The 24,657-nt window shown below is 39.4% G+C and overlaps 1 protein-coding gene across 2 annotated transcripts in view; it reads left to right on the plus strand.

Annotated features, from left to right (window-relative positions):
- Positions 1–24,657, plus strand: part of LOC122669031 — a 37,996-nt gene that overhangs the window by 5,745 nt on the left and 7,594 nt on the right. Inside the window, exons 4-6 of one of the 2 annotated variants that reach the window (XM_043865650.1) lie at positions 2,470–2,698; positions 3,017–3,070; positions 20,798–20,895. In XM_043865650.1, the coding sequence (XP_043721585.1) occupies positions 2,470–2,698; positions 3,017–3,070; positions 20,798–20,895 (381 nt within the window). The remainder of the gene's footprint in view (positions 1–2,469; positions 2,699–3,016; positions 3,071–20,797; positions 20,896–24,657) is intronic. The other variant, XM_043865657.1, reaches the window with a different exon arrangement.

Here is a 24,657-nt window from a genome sequence, read left to right on the forward strand (position 1 = left end):
ATAGCTCAATCCCAAAACGTATAAAGAGGCCGAAACCATAGCCTCCTGATTCAGCATGGAATCTGAAGGTCATTGATGCAGTAGCACCCTCATGGAATTGTGAGCCACGATAGAATTGGAATTGAATGAATGCAAAATTCACGAGTTTTACGTAAGCTGTGAAGCTGTTACGTGACTGGCGGTGGTCTACTGATGCCCTCTCTTCTTCCGTTGTTCGGTCAACCCTAACCTGGTCTTCTCTTCCAGGTTTTGTTTCTCCATATTCTTCTTATTCTTCTATTCTTCGTCTCTTTCTTATTCCTGCTGTCAGTTTGAATTTCTTTCAAGCTCATCACTTATCTGTTTCTGGGTGACCTAGCAGCCCCCACATATTTGGATCGAACTCTATTGATCCATCTCTTTTCTTCCTGAGATTTGGTATGTTGGGTATACTCCTTAGAAAGACTCAGCCTGCAAAATGTGGGATTAATACCTTGCGTTGGATTGTGAGTTCTATAGCCAAGTTCAGAACAGGTCTGGTGACTTCCACTAGATTTGATTTTAGTGCTTTCCTGTTTAATATTTAGTTGTTCTTTTGGGTGTCTTTAGTTGAACTCAAGAGGGCTGGGAGTTGCGATTCAGCCCCTGAAATTTCAGGTCATTTGGAATTGGACTCCATATTGGTGAGTTCTCTCACCTGCAACCAAGGAAGCTTACAACTGGTTTCTTTTTAATTTGGCAAGTATTAGAGAAGAAAAGTGTTTCGAGTAATTATATGGACATAGTTAAAGATATGTATAATGGTGTAGTGACTGGTGTAAGAACTGTGGGGGTGGGGAGGGTAGTGAATTACCAATTACAACTACATTATATAAAGGATCAGCTTTAAGCCCATATTTGTTTGCACTAATAATAGATGAGCTGACTAGAGTCATTCAAGATCAGATCCCTTGGTGTATGCTTTTTGCTGATGATATTATTTTGGTGGATGAAACAAAAGCAGGGATACGTACGAAGTTGGAATTATGGAGATTTAACCTTGGAATCAAAAGGTTTTAAGAGAAGTAGAACAAAAGCAGAGTATGTGGTGTGTAACTATAGTAACAATAGGATTGAAAGGGAGGTGGTGAAAATTGATTATAGGGAGATACTGCAAAGTGAATTTTAGATACTTGGGTTCAGTCATAATTGAAGAAGGAGAAATAGAGGATGATGTTGCACAAAGAATTAGAATTGGTTGGATGAAGTGGAAGGGTGCATTCTGAGTGTTGTGCAATCGATTTATTCCTTAAAAAAAAGTTATAGAAGTTATACAACCAACTATGATGTATGGAGGTGAATATTGGTAGGTGAAAAAGAAACAGCATTTAAACAAACTTAATCTAGCTGAGGTGAGGATGTTGAGATGGATGAGTGGTAAAATGAGAAAAGATAAAATAAGAATGAACAAATTTAGAGCTAGTTTAGGAGTAGCTTCGATACATGATAAATTGCGCAAAAGTCATTTGAGGTGGTATATATCCATGTGTAACGGAGGCCTTTGAGTGCTCCAGCCCAAAGAGGTGATTTGTTTCAGATTGAAGGAGCTAAAAGGGCCAGGGGTTGGCCTAACTAGCAATTAGTATGGCTTCGAACAGAGGTGATTGTAGAAAAATCATCCATGTAGCCACCTCATTTAGTTGGGATGAGTCTGAGTTGAGTTGAAGAACACATTCTTCTTTATTTGCACATCAGGACAGGAAGATGAATGGCCAAGTTTATGGTGAGGTCACATGCATCATGGGCTACCGGCTACCGGCTACCTGAGATATCGGTTCTGCATAGTCGAAATGAGGAATAATAGACTCTCACCTCTGTAGGGTTGCTTTCCTAGCAGCTTCTTCTCATTATCAGTGCTTGTGTTTTAGGTTTTGTAGTACTGAATTCTTAGTATGCGAAGCCCCAATACTCTATAGGGGAAAACGCCTTACTTTATAGGGGTGCTCCTGCGCCCCACAAAGAAAACTACTGCGCTACTGCCCTTTACTTACTCTAAAGGGCGCGACACGGCAGGTTGGCTTGACGTTGAGTCTGTAAGTACCAGCTGTGTATCTGTAGTGAGAAGGCTTTCAGTATACTACACTAACAACCAAATATAGATTCTTAATGACCTGGTTGATTATCGATTTTTAAGTTTAAATGCAATTATTGAAAATTAATCCACCGGAATGAGCTTCTTGCTAGATGCTACATATGGTCTAAACACTTTCTATGTATCAAAGATAAGCCCCTTAGCATCCTAGCAAATATGTGTTTTTTTTTTTGGTGCATGATGTTATAATTTAACAGGTTTATTAAAATGTATCTGAATATGTTTAAATATGTTGTTGTTAAATGTAATTCTTTCTGATAGTGCTAATGAAGTTCTACCCATATGCCTGTGATACCGAGTTTGATTTCATTCATTGATTTCCATTTTTTATTATTCTTATATTTTTTCACTCATCACAGGAGAAGTTCCATGATGTTGTTAATTGGCTTAAAGCAAATGCTGCCAAAGCAGAAAGTGTATCCATAGCTTCACACAACTCTGAGAAAAAAGCAGTACCTGAAGTTAAGAGTGATGCAATTAAACCACTACATGAGAAAAGTGTATTTGGTTTAGCAGGTTCAACTTCAAGCTTTACAAGTTCATGGAACTCTACTTTACTATCCAACAATCAGTCTCCAGTCCTATTCGGTACGTATTAATTCTGTGGACTTGGATAAGTGTCAGAAATGGTTTAGGAAGTAAAATTCAATACCCCCAAGATGGCCCCTATAACAGATTGAATTGAGAGAAAAATTAATGTTTAAATGTTAAATTAGGGAAACTAGTAGAAAATAACTGAGGGAGTTTAGAAATTGAGAGTTGCACTGGAAGACATTTGCATGTTTTTGAATTGTAAAGCTTTTCTAGGAAGTTGAGGAGCTTTTCTTCATATACTTTTACTGGACAAAGTTTATATGGATTTTTTTGTATGAGTACTGAGCATCCATTTTTCCACATTGTTATCAGGGTTTCAAACTTCAGTTCCATCAAACCATGAAGCTACAGATGATGCAGATGGTGGTGAGACTAAGAAGCTGTTGCCTTTTGTTTGCATAATTGGAAGTTCTTTATAGCTGATATTTCATTACCCATAATTCTTTCATGCTTTTATTTTGGCATGTGCATAAGAATGGTGGCATGTTATCTTTGATTATATCTCCATTTTCTGAAATGTTAATATGAATCACCAGACATAGTTCATTTTATAAACAAACTGGCCGTAAAATTGACGTCGTTCATAATTCACAAACATCTATTCAACAGTATGTAAAGGGTGCTCTCACATGTTCAATATTTGGTGAGGCGTGGGTAGAGGAAGGTTTTAATTTTGCTGTCGGTTAACAAAGCTTTACAATTTTCATATCTCATGAGCATCAAAACAATCAATTCGCTTTTGTATCTTTAACAATGGAGCTAATACATGAGTTGCTTGTACAGAACTAGGTATGGGATTGCACAACCTCATTTTGGTACCAATGCATCCCATCCTTATCTTGGTGCTGGAGTTCCTTTATATCAAACATATGGTTGTCACCAGGGTTTTAAGTATCGGTAGGTATCATATTGTATCGGCCGATATGTATCGGTATCAGTGGGTATCGATACGGTACTTATTTTTCAAAAAAGGGTTGTATCTATCAATACGGGGCCTATACAGTCTGATATGGTCCGACAGTAAGATACACCTTTAAACCTGCAAAACAGAAACCGTGAGTGAAATATGAAACTTTGAGCAACCAAAGGCCTTTGAAACTTGTTTTTCTCTTTGATATGGGTTGGAGGAAATCATAACACAAAAAACGACTGTAATCTTTACCATTTCAACAAGTTTTGGGTCTTACAGTGTTCAAATCATAGTTCGAAATAGATTTGGGTAAAAAAGTAAAGTTGCAGATCTTTTTTTTTTTCCCCCTGGTGCGCAGATCTCTTTGTTTTGTTGTTATGCATCACTAGATTAGGTAAAAACGACTCAAATCCTTTCATCAAGCTGATATATATTTACATAGTGCATAATAAGGTGTTTTATGCTTCAAAATTGTATTTTATATGTATCATAAGCACACTTATGCATTTCTTGACCATTTCTATGCGTATCTTTAGCATATCTTGCATCTGTATGATACGATACATCTCTTAAAATCACCCCTCTGATACGATACCGGATACTTAAATCCTTATTGTCACTAGGAAATACTCAACTGATGAAAGTATCTGCTAGAGACTAAAGTCATTTTTGCAAGTTTGTTGCTGGTTTTTTAGGCTGACAGAATGGAATGGAGGGCTTTTCTCTCATCATTTTTTGAGATTACATTGGTTCTTTGGTTTCTTCGTTTCTCAGACAAAACTAAGGGTTTAAAAGTTTGATTCTGTGTGAAAATTCTTCCCCGTGAAGTGGACATAATCTGTCAAATACTTCTAGTTAGTTGAAATTCATTGAAGCATTGTTGAAGTTATAGAAAGTTGGAAATATAATGGAAATGATGGAATGAAATTTATAAATGATTGATTACATTTCATATGTAAAATGACCTTTTGAGCTAGTGAATTTGAGGACTGGTCCACGTGGCTGATCTTGAATTCTCCGGGATGCCTCTTCCCTATTCTGGACAGTTTTTAAGTATTTAACAATTCTTTCAAGGATCTATAGCGGGTAAGAAACTACTTACTGGGATAGTAAGGATGAAAAAGCCTACTCAAAAGTAAAGGGAAAAGATCTCTCTTAGAGAGTTTTGGAGTTCCCTAAAGAAAGGGTTAGCAGAGGTTTTGATATCAAGAAAGCAGCAGAAAGGGCACATTAAGTTGAGAAAAAATTTGAAAGTCCTTTTCAATGAAGCCATGGCTATATTGTAAGCTTCATAAAGAGGCTGAACGAGAGAGATTTAGCTCAAGCAACCTGTAATGGTGTGTTGCTGGCAAGAGTCAGCTCTGTGCAATCCAGAATTGCTAACCTGGTGCACAATTAAAGGAATGAAATGAGTCAAATGACCTGTGAGGTTGAACTGGATGTCCTAGCTAAGCTGCTGGCGCAAGTCTTACTGGAAGCAAATGTCTGAAATAATGAATTGGCATGTTCAGTTTTGGACAAATTATTCTGAGGCTGTGCCCTTTGACCTTTGAGTTTCCAAAGGGAAAAGGGTTCAACTGAAACCATGTTCGAGGCCATGGTAGCAGCATAATTGAAGGGGGAAGTGATGCAGATCAGCCTCAAGAGCGTCAGAACCAACACCAGACACTTAACACCAACCCAAGCAAGATGAACGACTAATTTGCTATGAGACCCACCACCCTTGGTTGGCTACTGTACTGGTTCACATCATTCCCTAGGTACACTAAAAAGTACCAAAGAAAAAGAGAAAGAAGACACAACAACTCACTGAGTTGACTCAGTTTGAACATTGAAGGGTGTTCTGGTTCACCGAAAGCCAGAACCGTGTGGACTTGTTTAGGATAATTTTATCCTATTTTATTGGTTATTTATTTATTTGTAAAGGTTGGAATATTCCTTATAGATTCCAGTCCTATCATTAGTTGGTTTTTCCTTTTTCTTTTGATTTCTTAGTGATTAGGAAACCCCCTTTCCAGTGAACAGAAGTAAGGTTTGAGGTCTTGGTTTCGGACCTGGTTTCGGTCAGGCCTGACACCAAGTAGGTGTATTTTTTTTTCGGCCCCTAGTTTTGGTGGCCATATGACCTAATTAGGCCATGAAAGTTGCGGGACAGCCTATTTTAGGCCCTATAAACATAATGGAACCCTTAAATTTTTAAAAACCTAAATCAATATGGTAGTTTGTCTTTGGATATGTGGTTGGTAGTCTACAACAACAACAGCAGCAACAACAACAACAACAACAACAACAACTCAGCCATATCCCAACTAAATAGCGTCGGCTACATGGATCCTAGTGAAGACAAAATATTAATAGTAAAAGTAAAAGAAAATGAACACATCAACAACAACTACAAAGCAGTCTTATACACACTAGCTGGGGACTGGGGTTGGCTACACGGATCCTTGCCCTCCAATTAGCTCTATTCTACGTCATACTTGAAACAAGACCTAAACTATGCAGGTCTTTCCTTACCACCTCTCCTAGGGTCATTTTAGGCCTACCTCGAGCTCCTTTAGTAATTTGATCTGGATCAGGTCACTCCTCCGAACTGGAGCACCCGAAGGTCTCCGTTGAGCATGTCCATGCCACCTTAAGCAACTTTCTCGTAGTTTATTCTTGAATTGGGGCTCCTCCCAATCTAGCTCTAATTTGATCATTTATTCTTTTATCCTTCCTGGTTTTGCCACTCATCCATCTCAACATCCTCATCTTCGCTACACTTAGCTTATTTATATGATGCTTCTTAACTGCCCAACACTCTGCACCATATATATAGCCGGTCTTATGAATGTCTTGTAAAAATTTCCTTTAAGCTTTAAAGGAATCCGTCAATCACATAACACTCCGGATGCACCTCTCCACTTCATCCATCCTACTTTAATCCTCTGTGAGACATCATCTTCTATATCACCTTCCTTACTGATGATTGATCAGAGATACCTAAAATGGCCACTTTGTGGAATCTCCATTTCCTCAACTTTCACCCCCTCATTATCCATCCCAGAGTTGTTAAAGTTACATACCATATACTCCGTCTTCGTTCTACTTATCTTAGAATTTTTTGATTCCAAGGTTGATCTCCATAACTCTTGTTTGGAATCAATTCCAGCTTTTGTCTCATCCAACAAAACAATGTCATCAGCAAAAAAGCATGCACCAAGGAACCTCTCCTTGGATGCCTTTGGTTAATTCATCCATGATATGCGGAAACATATAAGGGCTTAAAGTTTATCCTTGATGTAACCCAACTGTAATTGGGAATTCACTACCTTGGCCCCTCACGGTTCTTACACTAGTCACAACTCCATCATACATATCTTTAATTATGTCCACATATTTACTTAGAACATTTCTCCTCCGTAGCACATGCCAAATTAAATCTCTAGGAACTCTGCCATAAGCTTTCTCTAGGTCAATAAAGACCATATAGAGATCCTTCTTGCTCTGTCTACATCTTTCCATGAGTCTCCTAAGTAGGTTGATAACTTCTGTTGTGGATCTTCCTAGCATAAAACCAAATTGGTTCTCCGAAATAGTAGTCTCCTTTCTAAGGTGTGTTTTAATATTCCTCTCCCATAATTTCATAGTATGACTCATTAATTTTATGCCTCTATAGTTGTTGCAACTTTGGATGTCGCCTTTATTTTGTAAATCGGGACCACAATTCTTCTCCTCCATTCATATTGCATTCTCTCAGTATACATAATCTTATTAAACAACTTAGTTAACCATGATAAGCCACGGATTCCTAAGCTCTTCCACACTTCTATTGGGACTCCATCTAGGCCTTGGCTATTTTCATCTTTCTTAGTACTTCTTTTACTTCAGAAACCCTAATTTTATGTATATACCTTCGATAGGTGGCTTGATGTGTAGAGTCTTGTACCGGTCATAGTACAAGATCTCGTAGAAATTTTGGTTTTGTGAAGTCTCGAGACATGATGGTAGGCAATACAGGATTTGTACAAGATCTCGGTATCTCATCGTCTTTAAAGCATCGACCAGTACGATACGGACCGATACATATCGGTATCGGTCGATACCGATACGATACATATCGATATGTCTCTTTTTTTTCTTAAAAAAAAAAAATGAACTGTCTCGAATTGTATCGAAATGTATTGACTGATACGTATCGATACCATCGATACGTCCAGTAAAGGGTTCTATGGATGGTTTAATACGTATCGATATGTATTGATACGTATCAGCCGATTCGGTTTGATACATTATCAATACGTGTCGATATGTATAGATACGTATCGGCCGGATACATTACTGATACATATCGATACCTTCGATACATTACATAAAAAAGCCATTTTCACTCACAGACTCGATACAACTCCTAATCTAACGAAAAAATGAATGAAAACTCTCAACCAAAAGTCTAAAATCTTGCATTTAATCTTTGTTTTTCACACTTTTAAACTAAAAAATAAATCAAGGAGTGCTACAACATCATCCTTTGCATCATCCAATACTCTTCATGGCTATAGACGATTACAACATGTAAGAAACCTCATCTTTTATAACAATTTCAATTTAATGCACTTGTTTGGTTATACATTATTCACCATTTTAGTGTTTATGCATGACACTTGTTATATATTGCTTAGTTATATATTTTTTTGTTACAAAAGTGTATTTCCATGTGTATCTTAGCCATTTCTATGCGTATTTGTATTGTTCGATACGTATCTCCGGAATGATACGATACGCCTCTTAAAATCACCCGACCGATATGATACCCGATACCGATACTTTAAACCTTGCTCATCGAGCTCTCGGGTTATATTTCAATCTTGGTTCAACTCTATTCTACAAAAGGGCATTGTCTCGGTAAGATTTCAACCTCACCTCGAAATCTCTCCTGTCGCTCTGCTGTGAAGGAAAACACCTCCAAGTGAGGGTTTTGGTGTTTTTTTTAGCAAATCTCACATCAACTGAAGATTAAAGCTTGAAGATTCAAGATTGAAGCTTCAACATCAAGAGAGGGAGCTACATTGCATTTCAAGAAAATCAAGTTTCAACATCATTTAATCTCTGTTTCTTTCCAAGTTTTTGACAATTATTAACAAACCATCAAACCATCACCATGTATGATTATGAATATGATGCTTAATGCTTGCATGGTTTATGGTTTGATGTTTTTTAATTTCTAGTGCTTAATTAATTTGTTTTACACCTTTACTTTAATTATTGTTGAAGTGTTGAAGATTGGTTCGGTTCGGTTCTCTTTGTAAAGTGTGTAATGTAACTAGGTACATTAGAGTGTCTAGATTCATTATGTGTTAATTATGTGATTGTACAATCATACCATATTTGTAATATTCTCAAGATTATAAATAAAGTGGTGGCCTTTGTCTCATTAACAAGCCAAATCATTCTCTCTTTCTCTTAACTTGGTCTCATAGCGTATTAGCGTAATCCCTTTAGGGATTTTTTTTCAGAGTCTGCTATCACTACCGCCACTGCCACCGCCACCGCCACCGCCGAGGCTTCGGCCAATTGCTTCAGCGTGGTTAACTGAACTTGTGTTAATGCATGTCGCACCATGTTAACCATTGCTGACCACTATCCACCACCATGCTACCTGCTGTTGCCGCCCTACCGTGTACCGTCGCCGCCACCACCGGTGCCCTTTTTGCCCTCCTTTAGGGCATCTTTTTTGCGCCGATCACATCGGTCTCCCATTGCCACCGCCTACCACCACTAGCCACCCTCCTCCGGCCACCACCTACCACCGCCGATGGTTTCTATAACCTTTTAAGGCCCTGCTTGCTTGCTTAAGGGCGTCAATATGGGTTTGGAATCGGGAACTATCCCAAAACCGTCCCGTTAAAACCCGGAACCGACCCGTCCCAGAACTAAATGGGATGGTTCTGGGAGCTGGTTTTGGGACCGATTATTAAATGGGATGGGGTTCCCAACGGGTCCAAAACCGAAAGCCTAGCAAGGAACCGATTAGAACTGTAACCGTTAGGACCTATTTAACATGCCTAAATTACTTATATGATTAGTTAATACTTAATAGTTATAACTTATATAGGAGTTATATTGTAATTATAAAGAAAACTAAGGGTTATCAATTATTTTGAGTTTAGTTGAGTGTTAGTATTCTTAAGAATTGATGTTTGATTATTTTATGTTTAGGAATATAATCAATTATTTGTATGCTTGGGAAATTTATTTGTATACTTAGGAATTTTGTAATATTTGACTGTTTGAGATTTTGAGTGCTTAGAACCATTAAGGAACCGAAACCAGACCGTCCCCTTATTAAGTGGGACTGGATCCTAGTTTTGGGACCATGCAGTAAACGGGGACGGTTCAGGGATTGACCTCCTTGGGACCGGAACCAGGAAGGAATCGTCCCATTTGACACCCTTATGGTTGCTGCCACGTCTTCCTGGGCCTCTCCAGCCCCTGCCGGTACATCTCCAGCCCCTGCCGGTGCAACTCCAGCCCCTGATGGTGCCTTTTTTGGCCCTATATTTGCCTCTACAACTGCTGTGACTTCTCTTTGATGCATCTTTGAGGTGTTTCTGCCCTCTTTATGGTTCTCTATCTCTCCCAATCTTGTGAGTAGAGCCTTCTTTCCAACTTCTAGTGCATTTGTTGGGTTTTTCATGGAGGGATCTAGTACATCTGTTGCTATTGGGAGCGATGATCTAAGTCACCATATTGCTCCTCACCATCATCCTACTCTCCAACTTGGCCCCACTAAGTTGAGTGGACAAATTACTTAGCTTGGTCTCGTGCATGCCTCCTTACCATTCGTGGTAATCATTTTTTGGGGTATATTAATGGTGACACCCCTATGCCCACGGAAACTCTGGCCATGGATAACTGGGTAGCAAACGATGCCCTGGTCATGTCGTTCCTTTTGAACTCCATGGAGTCATCCATTAGTTCCAGTTTTGTCCTCCTTAGTTCAGCCAAGGAGTTATGGGATGTTGCGAAGCACTCTTAAGGTGAAGTTAGATGCCCAAATATATGAAATTTGTCGTCAAGCTTACGAAACTAAACAAAAGGATCTTTTTGTGTCTGCCTATTATTCTGCCCTGACGACATTATGGCAGCAATTGGACTTCCATCCTGTCACTATGACTAGCCCCGTTGATGCTGCTACATTTGCAAAGGAACGTGAAATGGAACAAGTTTATGCTTTCCTCACTGACCTTAATCCAGTGTATGATCAGATATGCATTCAAGTTCTCAGCAGGCGTACCTTTCCTACTTTACTTGAAGGCTATAATTTGATTCAGCATGAGGATCATCGTCAATCTGTTGTGATGCCTCTTACTGCACCTGCTCGGTCTGCTCTTGTTACTACACACAAACTTCTTTACCTGTGGACAGTGCTGGTTCAATCAGTAAAACTAATTCTACACGTCCTTTAGTACAATGTGACTATTGTGGCCGCCTTGTCATACTAGGGAGACTTGCTGGAAATTACATGGTTGTCCCAAGGGGGGCGGAAAAGGAGGGAGAGCTGGTTTTGCTCGTCCTAAGGCTTGGGCTAACTTGATCGAAACTCCCGAGGTTACTGGTACTTCATCTATGTCTGCAGTACAATTTGTGACTCAACTCAAACGTATGATGTCTCAAATGGGTACTGCTTCTTCTACTGTGGTACCTTCCACTTCACCTACCTCCCATCTTGCCCAGTCAAGTATATTTCTGGCCTCCTCCCAATATAGCTCTTCATGGCTTCTGATTCTGAGCCTTTGACCATATGATCGACTCCTCGGACTTGTTTTCTTCTTATCTCCCTTGTTCGGGTTAAGGATAAGGTATGAGTGGCTGATGGTTCTTTTTCAGCTATTTTTGGTAAAGGCTCTATTTCTTGTACCCCAACCATTTCCCTGTCCTCTGTTTTGTATGTCCCTACTCTCTGTGCCAACTTACTTTCTATTAAGGGACTAAAACTCGGAACTCGACCCCAACTCGACCTTGTGAAATACCGAGATCTCGGTCGAGTTGGTGCATTTTTTTTTTTGAACTCGAAACCTCAACTCGGTGGGTTTTAGATTTCGTTTGGGTATGAAACTTGGTATTCAGTCTATTTTAGGCCATTTATATACAATGACATTATCAAATTTTGCAAAAACAAAGTCCAAATAGGAGTTCAACTTAGCACCCTAAGTTGGTAGGCGACGACGTACTAAAATACCCTACTCTACACATAATTTAGTAATAGAAAGCATTAAAGCAAGCAAAACATTCAATTAATGGCTAAATAACTTAAATAAGCAGTAGAAATTTTAAAGTGTACAATACATTAATATGTTTAACAATGTTACATTACATAAAATGTGTTTGAGTAAGGAATTCAGTCCCAAAACTACCCACATAGAATTCCCATGTCATACTGTTGTTGTAGTGTTGCACATAGTTTGCCACATCATTCAAAGAAGTGTTGTGATCAACATATGTCAAATCCCCTATCCTAGGGTACATGGGAGGCGGAGCAGGCGGTTGCCATGAGGCGTGAGATCTACTACTACTGTTGAGTCATGTATGGGTGTGGCTAGTCTGGGACTGGGAATATGAGATGAATCTTGAAGATGTGTAGCTGCATCCTTCAAATGTGCAGCTGAATCAAGTCTCCTACAAGTTACAACTGCAAATCTAGAGCCAAAATGACTCACAGCCTTCAAATGGGGGAAGAACGCAGCCTCTGGACAAAACTCGATCGAGTTCTGTTGAGATATATCGAGTTAGGTGACTTTTTAAGTGGTAGATGGGTCGAGATCTGGGTCGACCCGAGATCTCGACCGAGAATGTACACTTTGTAAACTCGTATGGCAACTTGACTCGACTTCTCCAAAAAACGAGATCTCGATCGAGATCTTGCGAGTTCTCGAACTATGCTTTCTATACATCGTCTTATCACTGATCTTAATTGTTTCGTTCACTTTTTTCTCTACCCATTATGTTTTTGAGGACCTAGTGACTAGGGCAACGATTGGATATGGTAGAGTGCGGGATGGTCTTTACTGTTTAGATCTTGGTCTCACTACAGCTCCCTCACCAATGTCAGCTCATATTTACTCGAGAAGCCAGTGCTCTCTAATAGCTTCATCATGAACACCGCCATCTTGGTCATCCCTCTTTTTATATTTTGCGTTGTTTGTTTCCTAGTGTGGTTAAACAATGTAACTTGGATCATTTTAATTGTGATGTTTGTGAACTTGTCAAGCACACACGCTCTTCCTATTTTCCAAGTGATAATAAAAGTTTGATCCCATTTTCTGTTATTCACTTTGACCTATGGGGTCCTTCTTGGACAATTGCTTGGGGTTGGTATAATTGATTAATTACTTCTATTGATAATTGTACTAGGCTAACCTGGGTCTACCTTCGTCGCACCAAGTTTGAGGCTTTTTCCTGCTTCCAGTCCTTCCATAAAATGATCCAAACACAGTTTCATGCATAGATTAAGGTTCTCCAAAGCGACAATGGGACGCAGTACCTTGATGGCGCTTTCGTCCAGTACCTTGATACCCATGGCATCCTCTCTCAGACCTCCTGTGTTCGCACACCGGAACAAAATGGTATTCCAGAACGCAAGATTTGCCATCTCCTGGAGGTCACACGCTCTCTAATTTTTACCATGCATGTCCCAAAGTATTATTGAAGTGATGTTGTTCTTACTGCTGCCTTTCTTATAAATCGGGCCAGTGTTCTCGACTTTAAGACTCTTGTGAGTCAGCTTCTTGATCCCACTACTGCCTCTCACCTTCCTCCTCGTGTGTTTGGATGCGTTTGCTTTGCTCATAACTCAACTCCCTCCCGGTCAAAGCTTGACCCCCGGGCCTTCAAATGCAACTTCCTTGGGTATTCTACTTCTCAAAAGGGTTATAAGTGTTATCATCCTCTCTCTTGCAAGCTTTTTATTACCATGGATGTTACTTTCCACGAGGATGAATCTTATTACCAGTCTTCTCTTTAGGGGGGAGACTCTAGAAGAAGAGAATCCTTCATCTCTGTTCATCATAGACACTATTCGACTTCAGGGGGAGCAAAAAGATATTGTTCAGGGGGAGGAAACTAATGAGATCTGTGCTGCCACTAAACACAAGGATCTTATTACCTATCACAAAAAGGAAAAGATTATCCCTAACATACTTTGTCCACCTACGCTCCCTGAGCTGGTCTCACCAACTCAAGAACCAGGTAATACATCTTCCTCTGATGTTGTCCTATTGCCCTAAGGAAAGGAGTTAAAACTTGTACTAAACATCCTATTTCTAACTTTGTCTCCTATGAATCTTTATCTCCCTCCTATCGTGCCTTTGTTTCTTCGTTGTCTTCTGTGTTTATTCCAATGGGTTGGAAGCAGGCTATTGCTGACCCAAAATGGAAGAATGCTATGGTAGAAGAAATGCGGGCCTTGAAGAAGAATGATACTTGAGAGCTTGTACCTTCTTCTAATGGGAAGAAACTAGTTGGCTGCAAATGGGTGTTCACTGTAAAACAAAATGCAGATGGGACCATTGCTTGTTATAAGGCCAGATTAGTTGCCAAGGGATTCACACACACCTATAGCATCGATTACCAGGAGACCCTTTGCTCCAGTTGCAAAATTGAACTTTGTTCGAGCCTTATTATCTTGTGCTGCAAATCTTGGATGGAGTCTCCTACAGCTGGATGTAAATAATGCCGATCTTGAGGAGGAAATCTACATGGATATCCCTGCTGGTTTTGACTGACCTACTACAACTGGCAAAGTCTGTCAACTCCGAAAGTCACTCTATGGGTTGAAGCAATCTCCTCGTGCATGGTTTGGGAGATTTCAGAAAGCAATGATCAAGTTTGGCTACAAGTAGAGTAATGATGATTATACCTTATTTGTCAAACACAAGGACGGGAAAGTCACTACGCTAATTGTATATGTGGATGACATAGTAATTACCGTAGATGATGAATCAAAAATTTCATCCCTGAAAACTCAGTTGGCAGCTGAATTTGAAAGTAAGGATCTAGGACATCTAAAGTACTTCTTAGGGATTGAAGTAGCCTGATCCAACAAAGGGATCTTCATATCCCAACGAAAATATGTCTTAGACCTTCTTGAAGAAACATGGATGCTTGGGTGTAAACCTATTGGCGCTCCCATTGAACTCAATCACCAACTGGGCAGCCTAGGTGGTAACTCTGTCGACAAAGAGAGGTACCAACGCCTTGTTGGAAGACTTATCTATCTCTCCCACACCAGACTAGACATTGCCTATATTGTGTGGGTCATTAGCAGATTTCATGATCCGAAGACCACTCACCTTGAAGTAGTATATAGGATTCTTCGGTACTTAAAGTCAGCCCCAGGGAAAGGAATTCTGTTCTCAAACAATGGAAGTCTAAAGTTGGATTCCTTTACTGATGCTGACTGGGCTGGCTCTGTTGATGGCCGGCGATCTACTTCAGGTTACTGTACATTCCTTTGAGGGAATTTGGTGACATGGAGGAGCAAGAAACAATCTATAGTTTCCAGATCCAGTGCTGAGGCAGAATACAAGGCGATGGCATAGGAGGTTTGTGAACTCATGTGGTTAAAGAAACTCCTCCAAGATTTAAAAATAGCTCATGAAGGGCCTATGAGACTCTACTGTGACAACAAGGCTGCAATCAGTATAGCTCATAACCCTGTTCAGCATGATAGAACAAAACATGTTGAAAGTGACCATCACTTCATCAAGGAGAAGATTGAAGATGGTCTGATTTGCAGTCCATTTGTTACTATTGAGAACTAACTGGTCAATGTGTTCACTAAAGGCTTAACAGTTAAAACCTTCCATCCTATTGTTTCCAAGTTGGGCATGTGTGATATCTATCCACCAACTTGAGGGGGAGTGTTGAAGTGTTGAAGATTGGTTCGGTTCGGCTCTCTTGGTAAAGTGTGTAATGTAACTAGGTACATTAGAGTGTCTAGATTCATTATGCACATGTTTAATGTGTTAAGTTGTGATTGTGCAATCATACCCTATTTGTAATATTCTCCAGATTATAAATAAAGTGGTGGCCTCTATCTCATCGACAAGCCAAATCATTCTCTCTTTCTCTCAACTATTATGTGTTGTAAATATTGTGTGGAATAGTCTAGGGTAGAGCTCACATATGTCGTAGACTATAAATCTAGGGTCCGAAGTCAAAGTACCATTTTGGGTTTGAATTTTGTAAAAACTAATGTTTCCATTGTGTTTAGAAGGCCTAAAATATGGTGGATGTAAAGTTTCAGGACCTATCTTGGCCATATGGCCATTGAAACCCGCCACTGAGTTAATAAAGGAAAAAATATACCAACTCGCCGAGATCTCGGCATAACTCAGTTTCGTGGCTTGGCGAAACCAGGGTGAAACCGAGACCTAAAATTTTGGTACCGCTCCTCTATAACTCAGATTAGCAATTGCATTAATTAGGCTGTAAAAATAACGGTTCCATGTCTCCTCGATGTCCTCATTCCTTACTAGGACTGTACCATCTTCACCTTTAATGCATTGATCAAAATCTCTACTCATCCTTTCCCTCATTTTAGCTGTCTTATAGAGAACTCATCATTACCAATAATATATTCATTTTCAATCTGTCATACCAAGCTCTTGGAGCTTGCTTGAGTCCGTACAAATCTTTCTTGAGTTTGAATACATGAGAAGGAAAAGAAGAATTTTCAAAACCAGGAGGTTGAGAAACAAAAACTTCTTCAGCAATAAAACCATTTAAGAAAGCACTCTTGACATCCATTTGATAAAGCTTGAAATTTTTATGACAAGCGAAGGCTAGTAGCATTCTTATAGCTTCTAATCGAGCAACAGGGGTATACGTCTCATCAAAGTCAATTCCCTCTTGTTGATTATACCCTTGGGCAATATCGAAGAGGGATCTTTTCTAAAGTGAATTAATTCGGACTTTATACTCTTTCAGTTCTTGGGCTCTAAGGAGAAGGAGATGAAGAAAGTGAATGAGAGGAAGAAAGGGGAACCAGGGGGGTTGCTTGCTTTAGTTTAATGGACCCCCTCAAATGGTAGATCCTATTCTTGTTTTCTGCCATAGTTCCCCTCTCTCCCTAAGCTAAGAAGCATACGGTCTGAGAACATTAGCTGGTTGAAGCTTTTGTAAATTCTTTGTGGGACTTGTATTGTTTTGGATAAAGTTGGGCAAAAAATGACGAAGTTAGAAGTTAGAGTGTTATTTGGCTGAAACATTGAATAATGGTTCCACTGCTAGTGGAAACGTTACTTAGCTAAAGGTCCAAGTGAAACAAGTAAATCTTTTGAACCATGGAGATAAAAGTACTTAACAAAGTTGTAGAGTTTTACACCTTTAGAAACCAGGTTAGGTCCTTACGAAAGTCTAAGGCTCTTTGGTATAATTTCTATTTGTATTTAGGGAGGGTGTTTCCTACCTGGTAGCACATGCTACGAGGGCAGACGATGTGAGATAACATAGAGGGGGGGTAAATAGGTTATCACTAGTGAAATACAGTTCTCTTTAGAATTCTTTCGATTCGGTAGTAATTTAAACAAAGTAAATAAACATAAATGCACAAAACAAGAAGACACAAGATTTATAGTGGTTCGGCTAACCTAGCCTACATCTACTCCTCTCAATCTTGAGAGAATTTCACTAGTCCCTTTCTTTCAATACAATAGGTGGGAAGAACACCTTTACAATATTTTTACTAGGATAAGAGGATCCTAATCTTTTGAGGATAAGAGAATCCCTTGCACACCTAAGTACAGTCTAGGCTAATGCAAGAACACCTTGCTCATCTAGTGTACTAAACTCAAAAGTAAGAACAAAAACAATTACAAATGAAAGAGAATAAGAATTACCTAGGCAAGGAGTGTGACATGTACTCCTTGCAAGTGATGAATGATATGCAATGACGCTTATGCCTGTGACATTCTTCTAAGATGTAAGCTTCAATAAAGGTCTTGAAAGATTAAGTCACTCTTGACTCAGCTTTGAAATAAACTTTTTGACTTCACACTAGTAGAGTACTTGAAATGACTTTTCTTCTCACAATAAAGCTTCTTTTTGGATTGTAGTGAGTTGTGACAAGTATTGACATGTTCACTATTTATAGAACTCATTTAATGCTCTAAAAACATGTGCCGAATTAGCTCTAACGGATCTATTTTTGTTCATATGGTCGACCTAAAGACCTCATCCGATCGACTGGGAAAAGTAGCCGTTGGAGAATATAGCCGTTAGAGGCATGAGCTGGCCCATCCGGTTGATGTGCGGTCTACCGGAAGATCGTCCGGCACGATCCGGTCGACCAGGCAGATTAATGGGTACATACCATCAGAGGTACTACCAAACCCGGTAAAAAATGCCCTGAGATCCGGTCCACCAGATGATCAACTGGCAGACTGTTTTGGTATTTTTTGACAGTCTAGCATTTGGGGTTTTGTTCCAGTGGTTTTCCAACTTATTCTAGTGTCAAGAGGGATTCTATAAATAACCTGCTAAGGTCTTCTATATGATGCATATGTTTTCTCCATTAATTGTATGCAATGTGTATGTCTATTGTGCACACTAGTAACTTCAAGATGACTCCATGCCTTCTTTGCTTCAAATGTCTTTTCTTCAAAGGTACATCCTCATATTTCTTCAAGGTGTTCAACGTCTTGATTCTTGTTCTTCAATATCTTGATACATTATGATCTGTATTCTTTTACGCTCCTTTCTCTTCAAGTCTTGTCTTTCTTTAAAGCCATAGCAATCCTGTCATACTTAAAACCTTCTTAAGCAAACATTAGCTTATATGTTTGTTATCATCAAAACATTCATGGAAGGAGGGAAGTGTTTTCCCAGCAGGCGAGAGCCATTGAGCGCCCCTATCAATTCAATCTATGAGGGGGCAGAGAGATAATTTCATTGGGCGGGGGGAGGAGAGAGATAGAGGGGGTTGGTGCTAGTGTAGGCTATGCCCTCGGGCAGGAAGCATTCTCCCTTGTATTTATTACCTATTTATGAGAATAAATTATGAGTCATAAATAATAATATTTTGGTTATTACTAGACAGAATGGTTTATAAAATGAAAAATAGATTTGGTATGCTTGTGTGCGGAATATATTATGTAACCCTTAAACTTGGGGTTATCTTTGCAAGAAGTCGGTAAAAGGTGGATTTTCATACTCCTAACTTCCCAAGATAATCAAGCACAAGAACAATTCACACACAGCCAAGAGCAAGAGGATAATTGGTTATATTTTTGATGGTGAGCCCCAAGTTATGAAAGAAGTTTTATTTGTTGTAAAAGGAAAAGAACAACTGAAAAGTGTTTGAACATCTGAATACTGAAATCAACTGCAATGTTCGAACATCCGAATTTTGAAATCAATTGCAATATTCGAAATTTTGAAAGAATAAATACATTTTTACAAGCCTCAATCCACTACAGAGTATTGACCGCCTTTTAGTTAAGTTTAAAATGCAAAAGAAAACACGTAGAGAAATTATTCCTGAATTACAGGTTATTGAAACAGATAAGAAAGTGATGCAGTTAAGATTGTCTAATTGGGTCAATTGGGCCTCAGAAGATTTTATTTTGGTCCATGGTTGGTTTCTATGGACCTTAGGCTTCTTATTTTTGGGTTTAACGATGTAATGTGCCTAATTTATAAGCCTCTAAAGTGGGGATAGTGTTAGTACATGGGATTAGTAGTTAAATTGAGTGTTTGAGTTTGATTAGGATACTTAATAGCTAGATTGAATTCTGTTTTGAGTTTATTTACTTTATTGAGTGTATTAGAGTGATTAGGAGTTCTTTTATGAGTCAAATTTGGAAATTTAGAACGTCTATATATACGTAATACATCCCCCATAAATTAGAGATGATTTGAATAAAGAATGAGTTTCTCAAAGAGTTTTGGTGCTGTTGAGCAGTGCATACGGGATTGGTGTCCCAAATCTGATTTCTTCTTTTCTTCTTTCTTCTTTCTCCCAAGGAAGATTGATCTCATCTCTCTTCCCTCCCCTTCCATTAATCTTTGTTTCTTCCCTTGACAACGCAGTCGCTTCCTTTATCTCAGATTTAATTACAGATTTGATTATTGGGTCTTCTTGCATCTGAGATCCTTAATCTGAATTTTCAGATTGCATCAGAAAGACTATTAATATCTAGTTTCAAACAATTCTCTGTGGTGGAAGCCTCCCAATGACCATGAATTGGGGCAAAATAGTTTATTTCCATCATAATTGTCAAGGCGACACCTAGGCATCCAGGCGTCTTGTTGGTGTCTCCTTGACATTCAGCCCCCCTCCAATGCGTTGGGCCATTTAGATGCCCTGACAACTATGATTCACATAAGAAAATGAACTGAAAAGGGCAGACCGGAAGGAGAGCAGTAGTAGAGAGGAAGAGAGTAGAGGAGGCGACCAGGAAAGATGGTAGAGAAGAGGGAGAAAGACATGCTGAGAAGAGGGGATAGACATGCTGAGCAGAGGGGCAGCGAGGTTGGTGAACAGAGTTTAAGGCTGGAGGGTACTGAATACTCAGTGTTGGTGACATGATTGCTTCTCAACCCGGCACAAGATTGCTGCTCAATTCGGCAGCGGGTACTTATTGCCTGGCGAGGACCAAGCACACGAGAGGAGGGAGGGGTTAGAGAGGGAATGAATGGGTTTTGATACATTTTTATTAATCATAAAGTTAAGTGACCAAAATGCCTTCAATTTGAGGGTTATGTAAACATGCTTGTCAATAGTTAGCACATAAGCAAAAATAAATGGTTTGTGGCCATAAATCATAAACAACTCCTCAGCTGTTTATGACTTTTGAATTATATTTTTGAGAAATAAGAGTTAGAAATCATACCAAATGCCTTTAAAAATAGAAATGCGTCAGATAAATATAAATATTAACCATACCAATTTGAACCTAATTTAATGATGCTATAGGGTATGATCTCATCTCTTTCTTGTTTTTCCTGCATTCAACATATGGCCCAATCAATGATGAGTATTTTTTTCCCTTTACTGTGGAATATCAAACCAGTAATCTCAACATTTTGAGCCCAATTTGTTTATGTACTCATATTTTATTAAGAAATTTCCAATAAAAGTTTAGAATGTTAGTTTACTGTTCATTGGCATACTGAATGCTCTTCTTTTGGATTCCCAGAAAATGATATAGAGCAGCCAAGCAGTCCATCTGTGAAGAAGACTGAGGAGAAGGGTACTGTTGCTGTACATGAAGTCAAATGCAAACTATTTGTAAAGGTGCTTATGTTGGAAATCTTGTTTCTGTATATTTAATCAACACCTATGTATCATGAACTCCTCCTTAGCTTGTAGTTAGCAGGCCCCATGCTGTTGATTTACTGAAAAACTCCATTAGGTTGCTTCTTAATTTTTTCTGGTGTGACCTGATTGTGTGAAAAAAAGTCTTATATTTTGAATGTAGAACTAGGGCTGTAAACGGATCAGATTCGGCTCGGATAGTGCTATATCTGCATCCGCATCCGATTAGCTATCGGACGGATTCGGATAGTGCTAAACGGATACGGACACGGATACGGATCGGATATTTTATCCGTTTACATGTAAATATAGCTATTCGGATAGCTATAGTCTATCCGTATCCGCATCCGTTTAGCTTTCGGACGGATTCGGATAGTGCTAAACGAATACGGACACGGATACAGAAACGGATTTCGGTTATTCATTTACACTCCTATTTAGAACCTGGAAAAGAAAAATCTTTTACAGCATTAGATTCAAGTCCGTCTGGATTTGTCTGCTGTTTTATCCTTTATCTGAGATTCATCTGAAAAAGTCAATAGGGAAGGCCTTCTGCATATGAGAAAAAAGAGGGTTGCCAAAAGAACAAAACCCTAATCTTGCTTGAATAAAAAATAACAAATGGAGAAGGGCAGCGGCTTGGTTTGGTTAGAGGGAAAGAGGGGGAAAAAAGAGTGTTGAAAGAAAACCCTAATTTTGCATTAAAAAAAAAGAAAAGAAAACCCTAATCAACTAATGCCAATCCGTTTAATTAACTAATATGAATTAAACTTTATCAAAAAAAAAAAAAAACTAATGTGAATTAAAGAGACTAATTAATGGATTAAAAAAAACTAATTAAATAATCTAACTAATGTAGGACAGGATTGAAGACTACACTGACTCCAAACAGGATCTGAAATCAGGGAAAAATTGATTCAGTTTGATGGGTTAAGGCTAAGTTGATTTGGTAGATTAACGGGTAAGTCTAAGGTCAGGGTTAAGGTGAGGGAATGGGTCTGATCGATAGGGAATAAAAAAAGGCTAAGGAAACAAATCTGCAGCAGGGCAGTTGTCTCTGCCAATTGGTTCTGCAGACTGGGAAACTGGGTTTAATGGAACTTTGGAGATTTCCTGTGGAAGGTGATCTGCAGGTCAGATGGGGCTAAGGATGGGATCGAGTGGAGGTCTTAGAGGGGGGAAGGTTTGCTGAAAAGCTTGAAGAAAACTAATGGCTGGATAGGGCAGGAGAGAGAGGGAATAGAATTAGAAGGTTAGTAAAAAATAGAAGGTAACCTGGGAATGAAGGTCTAGGCAGCAGCAATGGAGTTCGGTTGCAGGGGAGAGACTTCTGAAGGCTTGAAGACTTGCATGGAATGAAACTCAGCAACAAGAAAGAACCTCCTGGGCTTCCCACCGCAAGGAGTCAGCAAGAACCAACACCAGCTCCTCTCTCCAAGGATTGAACTCCAAGGAACAGCTTCATGGAAGCAAAACTTGCATAACAGCAGAGAGATATTTTTTTGAATCAAATCGTGGGCTTCTTGCCCTCCCCCCCCCCCCCCCCTTGGGTTGCTTTTATTAACTGATGAAAAGAGGTAAAGGGTTCAAGATTGGAAAGTCTCAAAATTAGAAACTTCCAATTTTGGACCTTATTTGAGATACAAGACACTATCAGCCCAAATAACTCATGGCTGATGTGAGATTGACTTTTCTACTAACAACTTAAATAAATAAAAGGACTTAACTAATCTATGGGACCACCACTTAAATTAGACCGGCTGAACCAACCGGTTCATTGGTTTATTACAGGACTCAAGAACTAAAACATAAAATAGCCCAGTTAAATCGTGGTCAGCAGTAGCCTACTCAAAATCGTAGCTGGCTGCCAAGGTAGGCAGCAGCCTTCTTCTTCTTCTTCCTTGAATACACCCTTGTATCTGCATCACTAACTACTTGAACTAATTAAAGAAAGCTAATTAAATAATCTAGCTACTTGGATCCATTTGGGGTCCTCTACCATGCTTGATCATGTAGACATTTTTTTATGCTGTATTATTTACCTTCAGATTGGTTTCAACTATCAAATAAACTTGAGTAAACTCAGACCTCCCCTGACCTTTCCGACAATTCAGGGAACCTCCCCTACCCTTCTGACAACTACTGAGACCTCGCCTACTTTTCAAACTTGACTTCACTTAGCCCAAGTCCGTTAACGGTATTAGTAAAATACCTGCTGTGACCAAAATGCCCTTACACCTTTCCTTTTCTTCTTCTTCTTCTTCTTCTTCCTCCTGCCACTGCCACAGCCAGTACTGCCGCCACAGCCACCCCGCCTCCATGTTCTCCCTGCCCCAACTTACCTCTCCATCTGCAAACTCCATCCCACACATTCTCTGGCCACATGAGGAGAGGAAATTGCTTAAACCAGAGATCAACCCCATCACCACGGTTATGACGAGAAGCTTAAGGGTGAAGTGAGAGAAGGGATGACGGTGATGTAGTGTTTTGCTGGAATTAAAGAGGCGGGGTAGGTAGATGGGGAGGAGGAGAGGGAAACCAGCGGATTGGACCCAAGTGGAAACCCGCCTGCTTGAACCACCATGAATGGAGTAGAATCTGGAAAGCAAGCTTGAAGATAGGGAACCTACGAACACAGATTGGAGTATAATCTAATATTTGATTGGAGTAAGTAAGGTTTGTTAGATTAACAATTGGGTTTTGCCAAGTAACATGAGTGCCGTGAGTTGTAATCTCTCCTACCATTGACAAGAACATACAGATTCAATCCACAACAACACTGGGAATATCACAAAATCACTGATTAGGTTTATCGCCGGATCAATTTTTTAAAATTCTTTGGATGTTTGAAAATCCAAATCGGAAAATTTAATTATAACCCCATTCCTTTTATGCTTACGGATTGGTCCATCGTTGTGAGATAGTTTTAATGGTGAATAGCAGAACACCTGGCACCGTAACACTATGAGACTTATATAACTGAGGATCATTGATCTTTGTTACTGCTATTGGATTAGAATCTGTCATCTTCAAGATTCATCTCTATATGATTTTCTGCAATTCGCGAATTGGAAAGATCTCAATCCAAGCGTGTGTAGGTGTTTTACTGATCTACAGTCGACGTTTATTCCTTTGGTTCCTCCCTTTCTCTCGCTCGCTCCTGCAGTCCATCCCTGTCTCTTCTGTTCGACAATTTTTTTTCTTCCATTTTTTCCCCTCCCCATTATTCAGGTTCTTTCACATGTCTCGTATATCTTCAAAACCCTTCTCTCAAAGTTTATTGAAACCCTAATCTGGACCGATCCACCGTTTGGAATCTGAATACAGAAAGCTTCAATTGGTTAAATTTTGCGTATTTCACTTGGTGTTCGTTACGCTTTCTGAAAGTCCGTACCTCCTCATCCCCTGCCTTACACCTGGTGGTGGATTCACCCACACTTTACCCCTTGGCTGTTCTACCTCTATTATTGTCTTGCCTTCTTTCTCTCTGTAACCCGGTTTTTTATCAGGACTTTGTTCTTGATCCAAGCCCGTTTCTGTTAAGATTCGTCGACATTGATCTACCATTTTAGTTTCATTTATCGTTGAACTTTGGAGGTGTTGTGGGCAGGGTTTTGATCATTTTTTGGCTGGGTTCAAGACATGGGCGTTAAATCTTATTAACTTTTAGGGTTTCTGTTTCAATTATAGTGTTTTCCTTGTTTCTCTTTCCTATCATTTTTTGTGGCGTTCCAGGACAAT

Source organism: Telopea speciosissima, chromosome 1 (assembly GCF_018873765.1).
Source record: "Telopea speciosissima isolate NSW1024214 ecotype Mountain lineage chromosome 1, Tspe_v1, whole genome shotgun sequence".
NCBI classification, from domain to species: Eukaryota; Viridiplantae; Streptophyta; class Magnoliopsida; order Proteales; family Proteaceae; genus Telopea; species Telopea speciosissima.